This window comes from Aphis gossypii, chromosome 2 (genome assembly GCF_020184175.1).
Source record: "Aphis gossypii isolate Hap1 chromosome 2, ASM2018417v2, whole genome shotgun sequence".
Taxonomy (NCBI): Eukaryota; Metazoa; Arthropoda; class Insecta; order Hemiptera; family Aphididae; genus Aphis; species Aphis gossypii.
Genome location: NC_065531.1, coordinates 36,673,330 through 36,696,255, shown reverse-complemented (window position 1 = coordinate 36,696,255; position 22,926 = coordinate 36,673,330). Strand labels below are relative to the sequence as shown.

Here is a 22,926-nt window from a genome sequence, read left to right as displayed (position 1 = left end):
AAATAATAATTGTGATAATCGTCATATTATTTTATATGAACGTTCAGGTGGAATTTTTATTATGATGCCATGACGTGTTTATTAAAAATATGTTAACAATAAGTATAATAATAAATATTGAATTTATTTCTGATTTGATATAACATCTTAACTATATTTAAGTTACTTCTTTTGCTATTTTCATATTTAAAATTAGTATACATATTTAATCCTTCTTATTATGTTAAAGTTAATATTATACAAACAAAAAATATAAATCGATTTTTATGACTGAAATAATTGTAGTTATTATTAGAAAGGAATAAATAAAATATAAACATTATTATATATAACATTAAAGTATAATTTTGTTCAAGTACAGTAGTAGGTAATATATATTAGTACACTAAAATTACAATAGTATTTCTTTCATTTGAGTAAAGTATTTTTTTTTCTTTTTAAAATAAAAAATTATTCTTGTTTGCTTTAAGTATAATTTAACTACATTATGGTAAACGTAAATTTTTTATCATACCTATTCTAGATTAGACAATGTACTGTTCAGTACTATAACAAGTTCATATAAACTAACACTGGTAAAAAAGTATTGTTAAATACAAATAATTTTAAAATAGTTATTTATAACATTTGAAATTACAATAAGTTATTGTTACTTCTAACAGTAAAAACTAATAATTAACAACTTTTATGATCTAGGTTCTTTTAATTTTACAATCTTAATATTATCAGCACTTTTTATATGGGATATGTCTTGTGGAGTGAGGAATATAAATTGATTTTTACGATTTGCAATAGCCATCATCAACAGCTGTGTAGTGGCTAAACGATTAACATTGTCCATGTATACATCATATTCATCGATGGAATAAAATGGCAATTGCATATTGCTCCATAATGCCAAAATCAAAGCAACTGTAGCAAATGTCCGTTCACCACCAGATGCACAAGAAGTACTTATGTTATCAAACATTGAAATTACCATACTTTGTTCATGTAGATCAATTTCGAGGTTGCCTTTAATTTTACGTAATATAAGCACCAAGTCAAAAGATTCAATTACTTTCAATCGAACATACTCAATGTAGTTTTTAAGTGCTATTGTGCTAAGCTCAACAGATTTTTTGTTAGCTTTATAAATATCTATAATTTGTTTATATAAGGCACTATGAACAATATATTCTTCTTTTTTCTTCTTATACTCATCTCTTACAACTAGATGGTTCTCACCTCTTTTCTTCAACTCCATTTCTAATAAATCGTATTTATGATGGGTTTCTTCTATGTCTCTCCTTATAATTTCTTCATTACGTGATACTTCAATTGGACCACATAGTTTTTCAGCTTGTTTTTTTTCTCTTTCGAAAATTTTTTTTTCATTTTCTGCTTTTTGAACTAAGTTACTTAATAATTGATTTTTTTCAGTTAAAATATTATTAATTTGCAATATTTCTGTTTTATATTTATTAATTTGAGTTTGAAAGGTCTCGATTTCTTCTAATAATGCAGAACGATCAGTGTTATCAATAATAGATTTTGCTTCCTGTAGTCGCTTATTTACTACAGCAATTTCTTCCTCATACTGTGGAAGTGGTCTCATGGAATTTTCTTTTATTTCTTTTGCTTTAGCTATTTTTAAATCAACTTCATTTATTTCGTCAGTAAGAGTAGCTATTCTGTCATCTTGTTCTTCTTCACATTTAGCTTGAAGTTCCTTAATTTTTTTTAAGTATTCATCACATTTAGCCTTAAGTAATCTTGTTTCTGATTGAGTCTTATCAAAATGTTGTTGTTTTTCTGTTTTTGATTGTTCAATATTTTCAAATTCTCTATTTAGATTATTAATTTTTACTTCCAATTCTTTTTTTTCATGTTTCAAATTATTAATAGCAACAGAAACATCACTCTGCAAGAGAATTGGTTCACTAGCACTTTGTAAAGAGTATACTCTATATGAGGGGCTAGGATAAACTTGAGTTCCATCTAAAGTTAAGCTAAAGTTACAATTTCTAGGAACTCTGGATATATTTTCCATTAAAGGCATAGCTTCAACTGTGTCATCTACAAGCATTATTGTTTCAATACGGTTGTTATCAATCAGACAGTTAGCTACTACAGGACTACTGAAATTCAACATACGAAATAAATTATTTGAAGTTTCTTTAGCAGTAATGTTATGGACTTTATCAAAAAATTTACTAGTGATAACAGTTGGTTTCCTTGCATTTCCTGTAATTGTTCTATCCATTATTGATTGAAGAACTTTATTGTCTGTAAAATTATCCACTAAAAATGTTCTTAAAGTTCCTCGACCTAAGAAGTTTTCAATTGAAAATATCCATTTGTCATCATTTACTTTAATATATGCTCCAATAGGACCAATTGGTTTTTTTATAAATTTATTTTGTTTAAAGGCAATTTCAATATTTTTAACTAATTGTGGCATCCAGTTCCCATAAAAATTGATTCTGTCTTCTTGTTGAGACATACTGTTGATATTTCTATTAATTTCACCTATTTTTCTTTGCAAAGGAGTAACCTCATTGTTCTTTAAATTTCCAATTCTCTGTTTCAATTCATCAACTGTATTACGTAGAGTTTGTTCATGCCCCATATTTGTTTTCCATGCTGCCTCAACTTCAGAAAACTTTTGCTCATATTGTGCTAACATTTCTTTATACTGTGCTAAAGTATTAGTATTGCCTTTTTGACGTTCGTCTTCCATATGTCTTTCTAAATCTTTCCTATCACTGATTAATAATTTTAAAGCAGAATCATATTTTCTAATAGATTGCTTCATTGAATCATACTCGCTGATTTTTTCCTGCAATTCTTTTTTCGTCTTCATGTAAACCATATGATTATGTGCGCGAGAATCTTCAATATTAGTCAATTCATTTTTTTTTAGCATCATTTTTTCTGAACTTGTTTTAATATTTTGTTCCAAAATCTTTGTTTTATTTGTATTTTCAGACAAATTACATTTAAGAGATTCAATTTGGTGTAAATATTCTTCATAAGCTGATTCATGTTGATGAACAATGTACCAAGCATACTCGTTTTCTAAATCAAATTTATTATTTTTCAATGTTTCTAACTGTTTAGATTTTTTTTCATAAGTCTCATATTCACTTACTTCTTTGAAACACTGTGACAAAACACTTTTAACATTTTTAAGTTTTTCTGAATATTCTGTTGCAATTAATTTTGTTTCTTCAATAATTTCATTATATACATTGGCAGATATGGCCTTATAGAAAAGATCATATTTTGCACTAGGATTTGCACTTTTATGAAATGTTTTAACCATGGCTTGATTCATGACACATATTGGATTGTCAACTAATATATTAAAATGAAGTGTCAAATTTTTTAATTCATTTTTATAGCCTTTAACAACTCTATTATTTTCATTTAAAAATTTAATGGTAGTAGTGGATTCTGTAATTTGTCTAACAATAGTAATTTGCTTGCCATAAACTTCAGGCTTGTAAGGACCACAATCATTTCCTTCTCCACTATTTGCTATAGTTATTGTAATGGTGGCCGATGATTGTCCATACTTTATAAGTGATTTTAATGAACTAGCACGGTTAGTGGTGCTTGCTCTAGCACCAAACCCTACAACAAGAGCAGTTTGTATAGCACTCTTTCCACTACCGTTTAACCCTGATATAAAATTAATTCGAGGATTCAATGTCAAATGAAAATTTGAGTGGCACATAAAATTTTCTAGGGTGATAGATTTAATGCTTCCATTATACCAATCTTCATCATTATATTGTGAATTCATTTGACTGAACTCTAAGAATAAAAAAAAATATCTATTAAAATCTATTAAATTTTATAATTATTGATGAATACAAAAAATCATAGTATCATTGATTCTTACTTTGACTTAATTTAGATTTTGAATTCATAATAAATGTGCTAATTAAAACATAAATCCGAGTTCAATAAGTTATTGTATGGTTTCTGAAAAATAATTTATAACATTTAAAAATAATTATATACAAAGTAATGTTTTCTAGTTAATGATCAGAGTGTAAAAACTTTTTTTGATTTTCATTAATTTATTAATTTTAATAAGATAATATTATTATTAAAAAATAAACAAATGTAAGTGAAATTGTTTTTTATATTATTTAAAATTCTTTGAATATAGTTTTTCTGTCATGACGTCGTATTGGTTGATAGATAATAATAATTAATTTAACATTGTCCAGCATTTTTTTTTTTATGTTTAAAACATTACCAAAATATTTTTGCAATGAAAGCAGCGGCACAGTTGATAAATTCATTAAAAAATAATGTGCTCAATAGACATATTTTTAAAATTGTGATCAGATATGGCCATTCAAAATGAGACATTGCTATTTTATACTAAAATAAGATGAGTTTTTAAGGAATAATACATAGGCCATTTATTTAAGCTAAGAAAAGAGATGAATTGTTATCGAGAGAGCTTAAGTTATAGCATTATATGACATTACTGCGCCCAGTTATAACTTACGGAGCGGAAACTTGGCCACTATGGAAAGAAGATGAAAAAAAGTTGATAGTATGGGAAAGAAAAATTCTAAGGAAGATTTATGGTTCGCTGAGCGATAGCAGTAGCAATGAGTGGAGGATAAGAACAAATAATGAACTAGGATTACTCTTCCAGAAACCAAATATATTGGAGACAATAAGGAGTAAAAGACTAAAATGGGCTGGACATGCTTGGCGTAGCCAGAATCCCTTGCTACGTATAGTGTTAGAGAAAGACCCAGCTGGGAAGAGACCTCTGGAAAGACCTCGTATGAGATGGGAAGATTTGGTTAAAAAAAATGTAAATGCCTTAGATGGAGGATCAGATTGGAAAGAGCGAGCATCCGATAGAGATGGCTGGAGGGAGGAATGTTTGACGGGATGGTCCTAGCGGCCGTTAAACCCGAAGAAGAAGAAAAGAGATGAATGTTTTTTTAATTAATTAAGATATAAATTATTTGCTTGAAGAGGTACTATTTTTTTGTGAGTGGTTAATATAAATAAACTTATAATATTAACTATATTTCTAATCTTATATCTTATTACTTATTTCTTATAGTTATCATTTAATATATTAGGGGTAAGAGACAGAATTAAATGGTAGAGATTGTAAATTTACAAAAGCGGTTCATACCCCATGGTCAAACCATGTTGTCAGGAACTACTGTTAGATAATAGGATATTAAATCATAAATATAAACAGTTCAAATTAAAGTTAATAAAAAACTTTTTAGAAAAATGCAAACTATTAAATATTAGTTTACAATAAATATGTCTGTGGATTTTATTGTATGTAAATTAATGGTTAAATTGGATTCAAGACTGATGAAGTTATTTAAGTTACCAATTACACTATTATATATAAATATAGTTGAGCCAGGAGGACATTATTTTTATACACTAAGATAATATGATAAACAAAAATTGTTTCCAATTGATCATTACAGACTAGTATCTATATAGGTACTCATATTCCTGAAGTAACTCATCAGTTTTTAACTTTTGTCCTATGATATTTACTATTGATTAAGTTTGAGAAATTGATTGACACATATTTATACATTATTATGAGCAAAAAATAATCTTGGTGGTTAAGCAGATATTATTTCATGTTGGAGCTTGCTAATTTTACTTACAAATTAAAAAAAATAGTGGTCTCACCAACAAACATAAAAATAAAAGGAAGGTTAGGTTAGGTATTGTAATTTATTTTTTTTTTTTGAAATATTTAATAAATCACTGTTAAAATAATTATTTTATATTGAGTATAATATTTACTATAAATTAAATCTGGACTTTAATTTACATAAGTTGGTAAGAATATACAGTTCTAATAACTGTCAAAAATTTGTTTAGCTAAAAATGCTTTGAATAAGTTTATAATATATATAAAAAAGCATATTGTGGGAATACAGTATACTTGAAGAAAATTGCATATTTTGTAGTAGAGTTAATACGTCCTTAATGAATATACTAATATAGTATTACTGTATTAGTAATACTATATACATTTTATTAAATTCTCATTTATCACATTGCATTGCCAATAACAATTTTGACTGGGTTTTCCAATACAACAATTTCCCTTTTATTTGTAAAATAAATTTTTAATCTTATATTTACAAACACAGTTTCGTTAATAGTGGGCAAGCCACTTCAGTCAACAGTAAACATTGTTTTGTGATCTGCATAAAAAATACCAAAATGTTGTAACACCGCTTCTACTTTAATATGACAGTGAATTATATTGTACAATAAAACAGATAACACACTTTCATAAGTTTCATTGGTTTTTATAGATGAAACAGAAAAAAAATTATACATGAATGAATACATTAATTGGAATAAGAACAAATTTAATGTATATTTTAAGGTTTTTAGTTGCTTACAAAGCTAGACTGCTTTTAATTTATAAATAATTAACCTAATAACTATAATACTTACATTAAAACAGAATGTTTTTGAACCACATTAGAATACTATTAAAAAGATTGTCATAACTCTTAAGTACTAACTAAAAATATATTACGAGCATCACTAACGTCTAAAAACAAAAAACACAGTACTTCTCAAATATCTAGTAAAAGAGTACAGACATTAAAGACTGAGACTAATTCACTAATGTGCCATGTGGTAGTGTGGTCTGGTCTGTGAACTAAGTGAAGTATATAGTTGTACTCATTAGTCATTTTATGTAATGATTAGTGACACTATACAGAAATACAAAGGAATCAGGAAATGGCGGTTTAATCGGTTTATTTGTATTTAAAAGAGATATGAAATATGGATATTACCACGGTGGACATAATATTGTATATATATATCCACCACGACATTTTGATTGAATTCTGTGATAAAAATTGGCGCATTTACAACATAGAGCAGTGTTGCAATATGCACATAATACAAAATATCAAATATGGTATGTAGGTACACCATAAATTAACAAGATGAATACCAATATATTACCAAGGGATGGTATATTCAATATTGTATAGTAAAGTCGCAATCACTGTCTGTTTCATACGATTCGCACAAAACGCGGATTAATATACGTATATTAATCCGTGGCACAAAGTACATAAAATATATTTGTATTATTTTTATACAGCTTATATTCATAGGCGGAATCGTGGTCTTTCTTTAATCTGTTCTGTGATCAAATAGCACGAAGACAAGAATATTCTAATTTAGTATGATTATTGTGATCTAGGGGCGGAGTATAAGGTCTGTGATTATTTTAAACTTCTATTGGTCACACTGAATGAATATTGATAAAGGTCATTTTAATGAGATAAGATACATTTTCCATTTTTCGCTTTTCATTATAATTAGTATTTACCTTTTTTTTTATCGGTCGTTTACTGTAAGGAATTTATTAATTTTCACTAAACATGTCTATTATAAAAGCTTTAGCTTCCAATGGTAAGTATTGATAATAATTCTCAATAATACTTGCTCATATTTCATAACATTTGTTCATTATATTTTTCTATTTCTTAGTGGCTGTTCGCCGCTGGGCATATAATCTTTCTGGTTTCAATAAATTCGGTAAGTATAAGATGTTCACAATAATTATTTATGTACAAATTATAACAGTTTTTATGTCTTTTTAACATAGGATTACATCACGATGATGTATTGCAAGAAAATGAGGATGTTAAGGAAGCATTAAGAAGATTACCAGCCCACAAAGTAGATGAAAGGTCATTTAGAATAATGAGAGCAATGCAGCTCTCATTACAAAAAATTGAACTTCCTAAAGAAGAATGGACTAAGTTTGAAGAAGTAATGTTTAAACACATAATTAATTATTAATATTACGCTATTTTATCTGAAAATTGTTATTGCTATAGGATGACCGTTATTTACAACCATATCTCGAAGAAGTCATAAAAGAAAGAGAAGAAAAAGAATACTGGGAAAAAAATTACTATTAGACCTTTATATTATGTAATATTAAAAATAAAAAAATCCCATAGTCACAATTAAATTCTTGTAACAAATATTTCAATTACCATCGTTTTGAGTAAAAAATGTTTTAAAAATTGTATTATTATACGCAATATAATTTTAGTTTTCTGTTAAGAAAAATAAAATGAGTTATATCTTATTCCTTATACATAATTATTTTGGCTATTTCCCAATATGTGGGGTACTAATGAACATGGTTTACTTAACAAAATTTACATTATAATAGCCACCTATATTTTATAAAAAAAAATTATTGCATTTTAAAAATAAAAGTTGTTATAGATTATCTACAAAACATTATTTTATATTTCTTAAAAATAAATCTAAAATTTTATCACTTTCATTTAAGTCTTGTCACCAATACTCTGCTTAGAATTGGGAAATATAAAGATGAAATGGTGTAAAATACCAGTGTGAGCATTTTATCTATGATAGACCACATATTGATACCCATAATTTTTATAATGGCTATATTAACTGGAATATTTAATTGCAATTTAAAAACCTCTGATCTCCCAATTTTAAAATAGTATTATTCATTATAAAATAGAATCCATAACCAATGATAGTATGGATTACTCGTTTAATTTGTTTGAAATGCTATATCAGTATTAACTATTAGAAAAATTGTACTATTGACTACGATTTAGGAGAAGTAGTAATTATATCCTTAATTGTGCTTTTATTAATCATTAAAATAAATAACTGGTCAAATTTGTTAGTATTTAATTACAAATATTGAGAAAACAGTTAAATTATTTATTGCCATCGGCAAAATGTAATCTACTTGGAAAATTATATTGTTTTGTATGTTAACTATATTTATTAACACTTAGAGAATATTCTTATCTTATTCTATAATAATAACAAGCAATTGAAGTTTGAAAAAAAAATTATAAACTTTTAAGTTTTTACTTTATTAAACAAAATTATTCATTTTTAATTTCATATTCTGAAGCAGAATATTTTTTGAGTATTTCGTTATATAAAAATCAAAATTCGGACAAGTATTGTTTATGAGTTATAATAGTGAGGTATCTTCATCCATTTCCACTATTCCTCTGCACGCTAAAAGTTTAAATATTTATAATTCATAAGCTACTAGTCTGAATTTCTATTTTTATGTATCAAAATACTTCAAAAATGATTTTACCTTAGTATATGAAATTAAAAATGTAAGTTATTCGAAAAAGTAAAACAGACCAGATTATAACAATAATAATAATTTATACCATATTATATTATTATTAATTTAGGTTATAGGTTCGTGGACCATGGTGTTCATAGCATAAACTTATAAACTAGTTTATAGGTCTATGGTTAATAGGTACCTCTTATAAATAATTATAGTAATACCTACATAAAAGATTTAAGTTAATCTTTTTAAATTAGCTATTAGGTATAATAAAATAATGAGTTTTGTTATTGTTTAAATATGTAGTTTGAATATCTATATAAGTAATTATTTATATATATATAATAAGATTTTTTAGTTCAGTAAGAGATACTTCTTAGAAAATAATTTTTAATTGAAAAAAAATTTAAAAAATAAAAATGAGAAATTGTTTTGTCTATAAATAATTCAAAAAGGGTCAAAATATTATGAAAATTATTCTAGTATTTACTAATAAAATTTGTGTATAAAATATATTCATCTTAAAATTGCATAAAATAAAAAACAAAAATGGTTTGAAGAAAAATAGTTATACATGATACATCAACATCATACATTCAATGTCATAAAAATATGAACGTCAAATAATCATTGACAATTAATTTGACTTTCCAGTAGAAAGTTTTTTAATATAGGTTAGGAAACTTGTAAGAATCTCATAATAATTTTAAAAATTGTAGGTACCCATGAACACAATATTTTCTTGATTTAAACAAAATTTGTCAGTGGCCATCTAGAAATGTTAATTGGTGAATTCTGTTTTGTGATATAAGATACAAGTATATTATAACCACAGAATTTAACAATAAAAGTAATATAACGTTGTCATAATAAATGTTATGACTTATGATTATGAACCAGGAACATACTGACCTATTGACCATGAAGAATTGAAGACTTTAGACTATAATAAAAATGAGAGTAATAAGTAATAACTAATGTCTAATAATACCATAGAACAATAATAATATTCTAATCTTCATAGTACCCAAGAACAAACATTTAACATTTGATATAATATTTGAAATGCAATCAAACATTTTTGATCTCTGATAGTCTTATCATAGTCCAGTACTCCAGTAGGCAGTAACATTTTGTTTTTTATTTTTAATCAGTTTTCTTTTGTTTTCATTTTTAAAAACATTTTTTATTAAAATTACTACTCTTATTCGTTTTTTCATAGTGAACTAAAAAAAAGTGTGAGATGTAAATATTATCTGTGCATCGTCGTTTCAATGGTATTTTAAGATTATGTGAGTTACCTACTTATTCGTGTTTTTTTTCTCATCTTATCTTATGCTCTAAAAACTTAATTTCAGTTAAAACCCTTTGAGAAATTTGAAAACTACTAGGTACCTACCATCTATGAAGTTAAAATATTATAATTTGTTTTTATCGCTGTATTTTTCTTAGCTTTGTGACTTATAAATCATGTGTAATTAGTAAAGGCATATACACCTATTTTTTGTACCAAGTGATTTTAAGTTGGCATTGACAAGAACTGTTTAAAATTTAAATCAATTTTTTTAAATACATTCTGTTTTGAGTCAAAAATATATAATTTTGTACAGTCAGTTTTGACCAACGTTATCTTTTCATTTTTACTGATTATGTTTTGCATAAATAGAAATTCTGCTTCTTATTTTTATCAAAATTATAATAATATGTTATACATATTTTAGTAATAGTTTGTAAATTTAAAAAACATAATATTTAAGTTCAACCATTTATTTATTAATTTACATCAATAATCATTTAATTTATGTTACCTAATGTATAATTTTATTAGTTGCTTGAAAGTTTTGTCTAATTATCTTAGTAAGTGAATCAAGATACCAGACTAAATCTATACCTATTATTCGTATGGTGGGGACGTTATATTTTAGAATTACATTATTTACCTGTTAATTAAATTAATTTTATTTATTATTTGTAAGGTATGATATTTTCATAATATTTTGAACTTGAGTGTCAATTATTTGAAGTATATTTGTATAATGCTATTTAAATCATTATTAACTATTAGGTAGTATATTGCTATATATAATATTTTTAAAATATAATTAATGAACACACAATTGGAAAATTTGCTGTGTCCATTTATTTTACTAAGCTAACTATACTATAAAAAAAAATAATGTATTGTATAGTTTATTATATTAACTTTAGTATACTCACAATTAGTAGATTTTTTTGTAATATATTAAGTTATATTAAAAACTTAAATTATGTGTTTTAGAAAAAAATCATATCGAAGATGAGTACCTTCAATCTTGAAAAAATGGTAGGAACCATTGATAATCTTAGTACTTCTTTAGATGTAATGTTATGTTGCAAAGATAGTGAAGGCGGACAAGAAATATTAGAATCTTGTGAACAATTGGATAATTTAATTATGTCATTTGATGATCAAATAAGTATTCTCAAAGATGCTCTAATTAAAGAAAAAAATTCTCGTCAATCGGTTTGTTAATTTTAATAAAATTAACTATATATTTTTTTGGTATTAATATGTGGTACAAATTATGCGGTTTACCGGTAAAAATGATAGAATAAAATAATAAAATGTGGTAAATATTTAAAATATATCAGTATATTTTAAACACATAATAGGTGTATAGGAGAAGCCACTTTAGAAATACTTTTGGACCAAAATGAAATGTGTCAATTAACCGATTGTTTCTAATATCTGATTTGTTTCATTTATTATAAAAAAATATATATTTCTACTATGAATTATTTTAAATGTTATGTAAAATATGTATTTATTGATGCCTGTTTTTTTGTCAATTAACTTGATGACCATGGTTTCATAAGAATAATATCTCTCAAAGCTGAATTACTAACCACCTTTACATATGCATACCCAAGCTGAACTAAAAGTTAATATTATCACAGTAAAAAACATAGTAGGTTCTGTACTTACGATAACTGAAATTAATTAGACAAATGGAATTTAATAACGACATTTAAAGATAAAATTATACAGTAGTGTAGAAGGTAGTAGTACAATAGTACTTTAGCTCTAATTGTTTCAAATAATCGGTGGGTTATTTCAATAATTGTATTCATTTTCAATGTTTTAATATACGCCTAGTGCTCTGATCTGTCTCTTGATATTTTTTCATTGTATTTGTTAAAGTAATATTTTTATTGACTGTATCATAATCGGAAACTTATATATCAGAGTATACTTTACCTATACCTATTAATTTATAGCTACATTAGTCCCAATACACATGTGTAATACTTATTTATTATACTTAATATAAGAAATAGGTATAGACTGATATTGTGAAATTAATCCAAGGCCGGTAGACCGTGAATAAATTGTCTTGATATTAACACTTAAATTTTATGTAACACTATATTTTTTTTAGTCATTTCAAAGACAACTGGATGAATTGAAAATGATTGAGGAAAGATGTAATCACATGATAGTTTACATACAATTAAATTCTGGTTGTACAAATGAACTTCAAGCACAACAGTTTAATCAAAATAATGAAATAAAAGAATATAAAGGAAATAATTCAAATAATATGACTAACATAACAATGTCACCTGTACCAATGTGGAATGATGCTTATTCTCTATCTGAGAACACTATACACCATACTACTATGTCAAATGGTACGATGATGAGTAATAGTATGATGGGGCAGTCTTTAAAATCTCAATCTGCTAAACAAGTACTTGATATTCCACTTTTAAAATCTGTTAGCAACACTGAAATGGATACTGTTCCAAAGTAAGCACATTATTATAGCTATTGTTAAGAGGATGTTACACTCACATTCACATGCATTATTTCCACCTTACAATTGTGCAGTAAAACTACTAATTATTTTCAAACTGATCCATTTTATACTGTTAATTTTACTACAAGTATGAATTGATATTTTATTATGCACGAAGTAAATAATATTCTCGATAATATTGTACAAATATTTAGCAAGTTTTTGTTAATAATTAATGCAGTTATAATTCACTTTGAGATTAAAATATCAATACAATTTTACAAAGATCTTATCTAGGGCATTTCTATATTATAGTATTCTTACTTTTAAATTTAATAGTAGAAAATTTTATAATTCTGTAATAGTTTTAAAATTAATAACACTAAATAGATTCTTAAGTATAAAATTTGGTTTATTGCACATATTTTGTTAGTATGATAACAAATGCAAGTGCTATATAACCAGCAATTATGTTGCATGATATTGAAACTTCTGACTTTTTGTATACCTATATGCAAAATTTAGTTGTATTTATTGTTTAATTTAGTAATAAAAAAATAAGAACTGGTTTGCATATTATAAGTTAAACATATTATAATATTTTTGCTTTATTCTTTTACTTACTACTGTTTATTATACTTTGTTTAGATACATGAAAGGTCGATTAACATCATTAAATGTGAATGTTGTGATAGATGGTATTAATATTGCATTAGAAAATAAATATGAAATTTTGCGTAAACCAAGAAACTTATTAAAAAAAAAAGATCAAGATATGTACAATACATGGAAAATTCAACAAAACAATGTTGGACAAGGTATGCACAAATAAATAGTAATGATTATAAAAACAATTCATAACCAGCAATTTTTTTTTTAAGGTCAATATTTTGTAACTGCTGATGATATTTCAAGATTTGGTGAAACAAAAGTGGATAAAACTACATTAAATATAATTCCTATATTAAGACATTTAAAACGATTAAAAGAATCTCGAACAGGAGGTTTTGTTTATTATTTACCATACTAAAAAATGTATATCTAAAAGGAAAAAAAGACAATCATATTGTGCTTAAAATTATATTTTAACTTAAGACTTAATAAATATGTTAAACTTTTAGTATTTAATTAATTAACCACACTAAATATAATGTATATCATATATATTATAATATACTTATTTTTATACATAGGTACACGTTATTAATAATGAATGGATGACATGATACATTTTTATTTTCACACAAACTATCAAAATAGATACACTGGATATATCATATTATGTATTATAACTATATTTTTAAGTGACTTTTACTTTTATACTTACAATTTTTTAAATAATAAATGTTAGGTATTAGGTAATTTGATGAATTTGTATTTTTATAGATCTATTTTTTTTATTTGTGGAATTTTTCATTTTTATCAGATAGATTCATTTTGATGAGTGAATTGTGATAGGATAAGCCTATCATACAAATCATTTTATGTTTATAGTTTCTAAATAAACTGTATTTTCAAATAAGTAGGTGTCTTAATTAAGATGTGAACAAATTATTTTTGATAAATAAATTAAACGAATCTCTTAAATAAGTTATCATTTACTAGAGATGTTATATTTTATTTTATTTGAACTGGAACAAACATGTTTTGTATAATTTTTAAAGAAAAAATCTGGGGAAAAATCATACCACTCGTCCACATCAAGCATCAGTTTTACTACCTTATTTTTTATCCTGGTATAGCACACACAAAGGTTATTATACAAACATTTATTTATTAGTTAAAAAGTAAATAAATGTTATAAATTGAAATAAGCACAGAATAACATATAACAGAACAAGAAGTCAAAATCTACCTGTAAACATACAGAATGTATTTTTAGTTTACATTGCCCTCTTAAAAAGACCATTAAAAACCTCTTAAATTTAAATAAATATTTCATTTTAATCGGCCGGTATTATTCTCAGTAAAATAAACAGCTAAAACACTGTTCATTAATCCAATAAACTAATGCTAAAACTTGAAGTTCTTTGGAGTAACGACATACTATGTCCTGATATTTATGGTTGAAAGAAATAATATAAGCTAAAATCTCTCTTAATATAAAACCGATTCTTAAACCAAAAAATATCACCGATTCTTTTTAGTTTATTAATTAATTATTGTAGGTACGTATTCAGAAGTCACTGGAACAGCTAGTCAACGATTAAAAAAAAAAGTATAAAAAAAAATTGAAAGGCTCCCTTCTGTCTGGCTGGCACTTGATTACAAATATATTTTAAAAAATTAAAATAAAATAACTAATGAAATTATATATACATATCTATAGCCTATAGGCTATAGGTATATATGTATGTATAAGTTGGATTATAATAATAGTTATACATTATAGTATAAGTACATTCAAATTATTAAATGATCCATTCGGACGATAATGTCAGGTTTGATTCAAAATTAAGTACCTACCTAGTACCTATATCAGTTGTAAATTAAACCGATCAGTACATACCACTTGCGTCCAAAATTATTACCAGTATAGGTGAGTTTCCGCAAAAAAAGATTCAAAAAGGGTCATAGCCTATTTGCATCCCGGTATAGGTATATATAGGTATATAGGTACCTTTTTAGATTCTGAACGAAGTGATGAATGTTTTGATTTTACAATGATGTGTTTTTTTTGTGTTTACACCATAACTTGTTGAAATAATGTTTCAATTTCAAACTTCAGGGGTGATTTTCGATGGCAAAGTAAATATCCATAATGCATTATAGAGGTCAAACACAAGAATTTTCCAACAGTTTTGAAAAAAAATCGGGAAAAACAAAAAAGTGACGGCAAAATGGGAATTTTTGCACAAAACTAGTTTTCGATAAAATTGATTTTTTAATAAAGTTGTAATTCGAAAACTATTTTTTTATAATTACTGTAAATACTTGAAATTTTTACTAAATGTTTATATTAGTGGTATTTATACACGCTCAAATTTTAAAAATATTCTTGCTTTTTTGAGCTATTTATAGATAACTGAAATTTATGAATTTCTAAAATAATAATGTAATTTATAGATGACTGAAATTTATAATATATTTTTAAAATAAATAAATAAAAATTCATTTTTAAAAATTTAATACAAGATTTCTTATAAGTTAGTCTTATAGTGATTCAAAAATTATAAGAATACATGGACATAATTCTTTTTTATTATTGTTTGAAGTTCAAATATTCACAAAATTCGTTAAAATCATGAATATTTAGGTATATCATTATAATATTTATAATATTTTATTATTACCTATATGGCTATATCCCTGTTCAAGTATCTAGCTCACAACTCGATAAACGCACCTATTTTGTTTTACCTACCTACATATTGTTTCCCAATCTTGCAAAATATGGGTAAAAACCACAGAATAGATAAAATTTCATCTATTCAGCAAGGTTTATAGATAAAAGTATTATTTATAAGCCTTGCTATTCAGTACCTATTCTGTATTTCCGTGATAACTATAAATAAATACATAAACAATAAACATATAATATGCAACTCTGTTAGTATAAACTTTTAAAATATACCCAACGGGCAACGACCAGTGCCGACGGGCCGTATTAACAATTTTTGCGCCATGGGACAACTATATTTGTACGCCCCCTCCCCCCATCACACTAAAAAATAGATCCACCTTTTTGATTTATCTTAATACATTTTTAGTTATAATTATTTATTTCAATTTAATTTGTCATGTTTTAATTACTATCATTAAAATTTAAATTAAACAACACATATTTTACATTGAAAAAAAAATATCTACAAAAATGAATACAATAGGTACAATAATTATAATTTTTTCCTTGATGGCTTATTGGCAAAATCTTCAATAATATCTTTATAGTCTAATTGTTTTGATATTTTGATTCTATATTGAGAACAGCTAATGCATTCAGCCTCTCATCTTTCATCGTTGATCTTAAATAGCTTTTAACTCTCTTTAATGCGGAGAAAGACCGTTCATCTGAACAATATGTAGTTGGAGTATAGCGAGTATCATTCTCAATGCAATGTCAATGCATGGATAGACTTTTACAAGGTTGTTGTTTCTTATTTATATACTTATTTCTAAAATTGTTCCTGGAAAAACACATTTTTGTTTTTTTTAAACAATTAACATGGCTTTGGAAATGAACACATTCTATAGAGAATGAGGATCCTAATTCCTAAAACGTTTTTATACATTATATTTTGCAATGACTCAGCATTTTTTTTAACTTCAGCAAGTGTTAGTTCTGACTAATGATAAAAAAATTATACTTTGAAGTTAAATTTTCATTTAAGTTTTCCATTTTTCTAAATCATATTTAATCTGGTCTAATATCATAAAATATGTATTTATTTTAAAATTGTCAAAATCATCATCAAAGACATGTTCCTCACTGTTGCCTTGATCTAAAAGTCTTTTACGTTTTTTACGGTTAGTATTTATATTTAAATTTGAAATGCCACATTTTTCAATGCCCGAGTTATGTAATCATTAAGCTTAAACATCTCATCACACTGAATATCATGTACAAAACCTATCAATGACTGGTAAATTTCTACTACAATACCCAAATTAATTTGAATTGATTGTAGTTTCTTACTACATGCATCAAACCGTTCTAATTTATCTCCCAAAAATATTGAAATTAATGATGTTTTTAAGGTTTTATACTTTTCAATATACCTTTTGCTTCGCAACAAGTTGAAGCATTTTCACTCTTATTTTAACTTTTGTTATGCCATGGTTGTCTTTCTACAACCGTAGTTAATAGTTATGTTAAAATAATATTAACTATATTCTATGTTAACACATTTCAGTTATCGTTAATTGACAAAATAACGCCATAAAATTATGGCAGTATCATAGTACAATTAATTCTTTCCTAAAAAGAAAAAAAATATTTATTGATACAAAATTTGTATCAATAAATAGTTTAATAGATACAATATTAGTATATTGCACCGGGCTACAGCGGTGCTCGGCCGTCCCCCTAAATAGATCAATATTTGGCCGCCCGGAGCAAATGTGTCCATTGCCCCCTCTCCCCCCTAAATATGGCCCTGACAACGACTTTTATATTAAGTAATAAATATTTTAATATTTATTTAAAATTTTAAAGTTTGAAATGTATGTTGAATCCCAGATCGCTCAAATGAATAAGAACACATTCATGAAAAAATTGACACTTCCGATAGGGTGGAAAACTTGGATGTTTGGCCTGGTATGGTAGGGCACTATATATTAAATATACACTAAATCATGTCAAAATGTATTAATTATTAATATTATATTATTTATTAATTTATTTTGTCATGTACTAAATTTTAGTGCCTTAATTAGGGTGGTTAGGGGAGCGAAATATCACCATCCCCATCACACCATGTTCCATATTTAGATAATAGTTTTGATAAAACGTAGTAAGTATTTTAATTCTGGTCATACTGCATAATAATTAATACGGTCTTATTATTTTCGTTATCATTATTGATAAAAACAAAATTATAAAAATAATAATATAAATAATTGAAGATAGAACATAAAACATGGTCTTCTTAAATCAAGCATAGAAGATAGATAGAACTATAGAATGTAGATCAATAAAATTTCGTATTACAGAAAGTTAAATGAATATTTATCAACTTTAAAGTTTAGGTTAAGGCTGTTATTACTATAAACACATTTAATTTAGCCATGTGGAAATGCCATAAATGTGGCAAACCAGTGTACTTCGGTAAGTTTGTTAAATTTGTATTTTATTAAACAGTACAGAATTATATGTATGGTTTCTTTTAATTAGCGGAACGCATGCAATCATTAGGCTATGACTGGCATCCAGAATGTCTTCGATGTGAAGAATGTAGTAAGCGATTAAATCCTGGACAGCATGCAGAGGTATGGCCAAGAACAACAAATATCATTTGATAGTCATTATCAATTTATACTAATATGTTAACGCTGTTGATTTTTGTATTAGCATAAAGGTGTTCCTTACTGTCATGTTCCGTGTTATGGTGTGTTATTTGGACCTCAGTTGTATGGTCATGGTACAAGAGTGGAATCTCATACAAGTTTTGGTAGAGTTGAAAACAAATATCCTTTTGGGCCAAATGTTGAAAGGTCTTACTATAATACATTTCTCTGTAATAATAATTTATATTTAATTTATTTTTCATATCATTTTTATTTTTTATAGGTCCGAGTTGGACGAAAAACTCAAAATGTACAACAAATATTACGAAGGGCGTAGTGGAGAGATTCGTAGCCGTGAAGTAAATTGCTTGAACATTTTTTAAATTTTTTTTAGAGAATTTTTGTATTAACAGAATTAATTCATTGTTATAGGTAAATGGTCGTCCTATTTTAGAAGGAGCATTAAGAATCTATTGGGCTGTGACTGACATGATTCATCTTAAAGAAGATGATGACCAAAGAATCAAAAATAGAATCCTTAGAGAATCTGATGTGCCATTAATGGTGAAGAATTATTTTTAATTGCAATATAATATAATGCCATGTTCTATATTTAAACGGATTTTCAGAAATTACAAAGTAAATATGTAACTAATAACTCAAAAAATGATCAACATCAAAATGGAAACAACTCTTTAAGCAAATTTAATACATTACCAAATAACTTAAATCATAATGACGTTAAAGATGATCTTAGTGAATTTTTGAAAGTAATTACATTTGTAGTTAAATAATACATTTTTTTTTTTTTTTGGTATTTTAAGAGGATGTGATACTCATATTTCTTTCTTTCATCACTTTTGTTGATAATATATAAATTTATGTTCTAAATTAGGTATCATATTTTTATTATTTTTCAATAATAATTTATACAATCAATTGAGCTATTTTTTTACTCGCAATGGTGTATTTATGACAGTCAATAAAAATATAAAAGGAACTTTATAAAATTTATCTGTGATTTAGGAGATCACTTGAACAAAATATAGTTGGGCTTATAAAATTAAAATTAAAATTTTCACTGGGCTCTACTGTTAATATAACCTACTTTGATATATTGTGCTGTTAATAATCAATATCACATCCACTTAATAGCAACAATTATGTTTTTTTTTCACTTTTTTTTATTATATTGTACCAAATTAATATAAAGTAGATTTGAAACAAACTGATATTAATTAAGCGAATTTAAAACGTATGGTTTGTAAAGTTGTTTATATTGTTAATAATTGGCAAAATATATTTTATATGTATGCTAAATTTATCAATTTTCATTCCAACATATTAATTGATTCGATGATGTGATTTGATATTGAAAATTGATTAGATCATTCTAATATGCTTATTTTAGATCTTATTACTGTTGCCATTATACACTTATTTATTATCAAATGTGAATATTAATTGTATATATCCATGTAAAAAAAAGGTTAGCCAGTGAAAATATATTAAATAACATTAATAAATAAATTAGATCAATCAGAATATTGGAATGGAAATAGGTCTTTATAGCAGAAAAAACAGTTTGTTTCCAATCCCCTTAAATTAGTATATTTTAGTTATTAATATTTATTAAATTACTTAGGTAGAAAAAGAAGTGGCTGGCAGTGAAAAAGTATGTAGTACAAAAGGTGATATAGAAGCTTTAGTTCCAGATAAAAATGATGAATATTCAGAAAATTTTGAAACTCAGTTAGAAAAAGAAACTGGTGATAAGTATTTACTGAGGAGTCGGTCATTGGATGATGATACTAGTGACAATGAATACAATGATGAATCATTATCTGATCATCAAGATGAATTTGTAAATAATGTTAGAATGCGCCGAAAATCTGGATCAACTGCTATCAAAAGAAGGCATGATAATTTATTGAATTATTTTTTATTTAAATGTATATTATTTTTTTGTCTATATTTTAGAACTGGAAGATTAAATGGAAAGAATAGAACAAAATTGAAACGTAGATGCTCAATTAATGGTCATTTTTATAACCGTGAAACAAGTTTCTTTACACCACCATATGGTAGTCAAATGTCTGTTTGGGTTACATCATTAGTTACAACACCAGAAGTTATTAACTTGATGTTAGACAAATACAAAGTAGATGGAAAAGCAAATCAGTTTTCATTATTTCTTGTATTCGATAATGGAGGTAAATATTTGAATAGTGTTGTAAAATTTATTACCTTATAACTTAGTTTAAAATGTAATTATAGAACGTCGTAAACTATTGGATGATGAATATCCACTGGTTGTAAGATTAATTCAAGGGCCACATGAAGATGTTTCTAGATTATATTTGATGGAAAGTCGAACTACTGATGAAATTAGCTGTGACGTGGCTCAATTTCTTAATTTTAGTTTACCTGAATGTAAAGCTATTCTGGCTGGTTATGATGCCGAAGAAGAAAAACATATTATTGCAGTACAAGCAAAGTAAGTTATTTTCTATTAGTAATCTAGATCTTCACACACTGATAGGCCATTTAACTTTACTTATTTTTTTTTTTATAAAATATAAGCCTAATCTATAGCCTTTGTAGATTAATAATTAGTTGTATATTATCTAATGTAATCTATTTAAGTTAAGATTACTTCTCAGCTGTTAATTTTTTGGAAGGGGTGGTAGTTAAGAATATTATTATGCATAACAAAAACGGTTGGTACAAAATGGAGGAATTGAAAAAATGATCATTATCTGACTGCAGCTGATTAAAATCTGTTGTTGCTGACTGAAAAGCATTTTCAATATAATATAATACATTAGAAAAAATATCACTTATCTATTTATTTATTTTTAGATATGAAGAAATGAGAAAAAGAATTAAGCAACGTATGGAGCAGTTAAAGGTGCGACTTTAACTATAATTTTTCTATTTTTTATTTAATTTTTTTTATATTTTAAACTTTTAAAGCACTATCTTATATAAAGGTACATTTTTTAAAATTATTATTAACTACCAAATAATAAAAAAGAATGTATTAAAAGAATTGTTGTAGTGTTTAGTTTTTTGTTATTACTTATTATTTATACTTTAATATAATAAGACTGTATACATTATTCTATTATTTCCATCAATGTGTGCAAGATAATTTTTTGCAGGATCAGCATTGTGAGCAATTATTAATCTATATTAGAGTTATTATTTAATTAAAACACACAAATCTCATCCGATATAGTGATATAATACTTTTTTAGTTTTAAGTGAGATGCACATTTATCAATATGATAAATTTATTAGTTATTCATTTATAATAAAATAATTAAGTATTGGATTAATGGTACTTGGATTAAAGTAATTCATATACTAATTTATACCGTGTATTTATAAAACACAAGTAAACCAAATCTGGAGTGTAATTATTTTATTCATAGTAATACTTATAGCCTGTTCAGCCACATGTAGTCAAATGCTCTTATTTTATAATATAACATATTTTGTAATATAATATGTACAATGATGTACTTATGTAATTACGGGACTAAATGCCCTATCTGGCTGTTGGGCATCGGGGTCGCTTCATTATGGCACTCAAGCCAGTAGAGTATGTAAAGACCTCATGTACAAGAACCTCTCTTGTAACCAAACATCTATTTTTTTTTAGTTTTTGTAATATTCAAGCTTAATCTAATAAATTGTAGTTAGTGTAGTAATAATCACGACTTTTATTAGTAATTAAAAAGTTTCTTAAAATAAAGTTATCTTTAAAATGTCCTTAAACTCCCAACAAAGGATTATGTCATGCCACTATGCCAGTACACATCAACATTCTTAAGTTCTAAATATTTTATTTTATTAAAAAAAAAATATATATTATATATATTATATATATAATGTGACCAGTTAGTTGAAATTGTACTCGCTAACTTAATTTATCAATTTTTTATGGTTTATGTAATTTTGTTTAGATTTATATTATGTTATAATTTCAATAATAAAAACAAATTTACTCATTATAATAATGAAAAATAATATTATATCATATATTATATTTAATTCTCG

General features: G+C 25.6%; 4 protein-coding genes across 8 annotated transcripts; 3 read left to right on the top strand and 1 right to left on the bottom strand.

The window, feature by feature from the left end:
• Positions 1-335: 335 nt before the first annotated feature.
• Positions 336-6,834, bottom strand: LOC114130333 (structural maintenance of chromosomes protein 6). The gene is made up of 3 exons (XM_027995291.2): positions 6,472-6,834; positions 3,890-3,972; positions 336-3,801 (listed from the first exon to the last, which is right to left on the bottom strand). Exons 2-3 carry the CDS (start codon positions 3,915-3,917, stop codon positions 686-688), a joined length of 3,144 nt encoding a protein of 1,047 aa, XP_027851092.1. The 5' UTR covers positions 3,918-3,972; positions 6,472-6,834; the 3' UTR covers positions 336-685.
• Positions 6,835-7,048: 214 nt separating this feature from the next.
• On the top strand, positions 7,049-8,140 carry LOC114130340 (cytochrome b-c1 complex subunit 7-like). Its single transcript, XM_027995299.2, has 4 exons — positions 7,049-7,452; positions 7,531-7,578; positions 7,649-7,815; positions 7,884-8,140. The coding sequence occupies exons 1-4, from the start codon at positions 7,422-7,424 to the stop codon at positions 7,965-7,967; spliced, it is 330 nt and encodes a 109-aa protein (XP_027851100.2). The 5' UTR covers positions 7,049-7,421; the 3' UTR covers positions 7,968-8,140.
• Positions 8,141-10,076: 1,936 nt separating this feature from the next.
• On the top strand, positions 10,077-14,505 carry LOC114130345 (spindle and kinetochore-associated protein 1-like). Of its 4 annotated transcripts, none has more exons than XM_050199062.1 (5): positions 10,077-10,103; positions 11,415-11,639; positions 12,556-12,926; positions 13,564-13,733; positions 13,797-14,505. In XM_050199062.1, the coding sequence occupies exons 2-5, from the start codon at positions 11,433-11,435 to the stop codon at positions 13,943-13,945; spliced, it is 897 nt and encodes a 298-aa protein (XP_050055019.1). In that variant the 5' UTR covers positions 10,077-10,103; positions 11,415-11,432; the 3' UTR covers positions 13,946-14,505. The 4 variants fall into 4 exon arrangements, with proteins under 4 accessions (XP_050055019.1, XP_050055017.1, XP_050055018.1 ...); XM_050199060.1 differs by having other exon boundaries at positions 10,083-10,096; XM_050199061.1 differs by lacking the exon at positions 10,077-10,103 and adding an exon at positions 10,245-10,527.
• A 3,950-nt stretch (positions 14,506-18,455) lies between these two features.
• LOC114130342 (ras association domain-containing protein 4) lies at positions 18,456-21,983 on the top strand. 2 transcript variants are annotated; one of them, XM_027995301.2, is made up of 10 exons: positions 18,457-18,682; positions 18,749-18,843; positions 18,926-19,068; positions 19,145-19,220; positions 19,294-19,425; positions 19,491-19,631; positions 20,507-20,778; positions 20,842-21,074; positions 21,139-21,358; positions 21,724-21,983. In XM_027995301.2, exons 1-10 carry the CDS (start codon positions 18,643-18,645, stop codon positions 21,782-21,784), a joined length of 1,413 nt encoding a protein of 470 aa, XP_027851102.1. In that variant the 5' UTR covers positions 18,457-18,642; the 3' UTR covers positions 21,785-21,983. The 2 variants fall into 2 exon arrangements, with proteins under 2 accessions (XP_027851103.1, XP_027851102.1); XM_027995302.2 differs by lacking the exon at positions 21,724-21,983 and having other exon boundaries at positions 18,456-18,682; positions 21,121-21,268.
• The last annotated feature ends 943 nt before the right edge of the window (positions 21,984-22,926 follow it).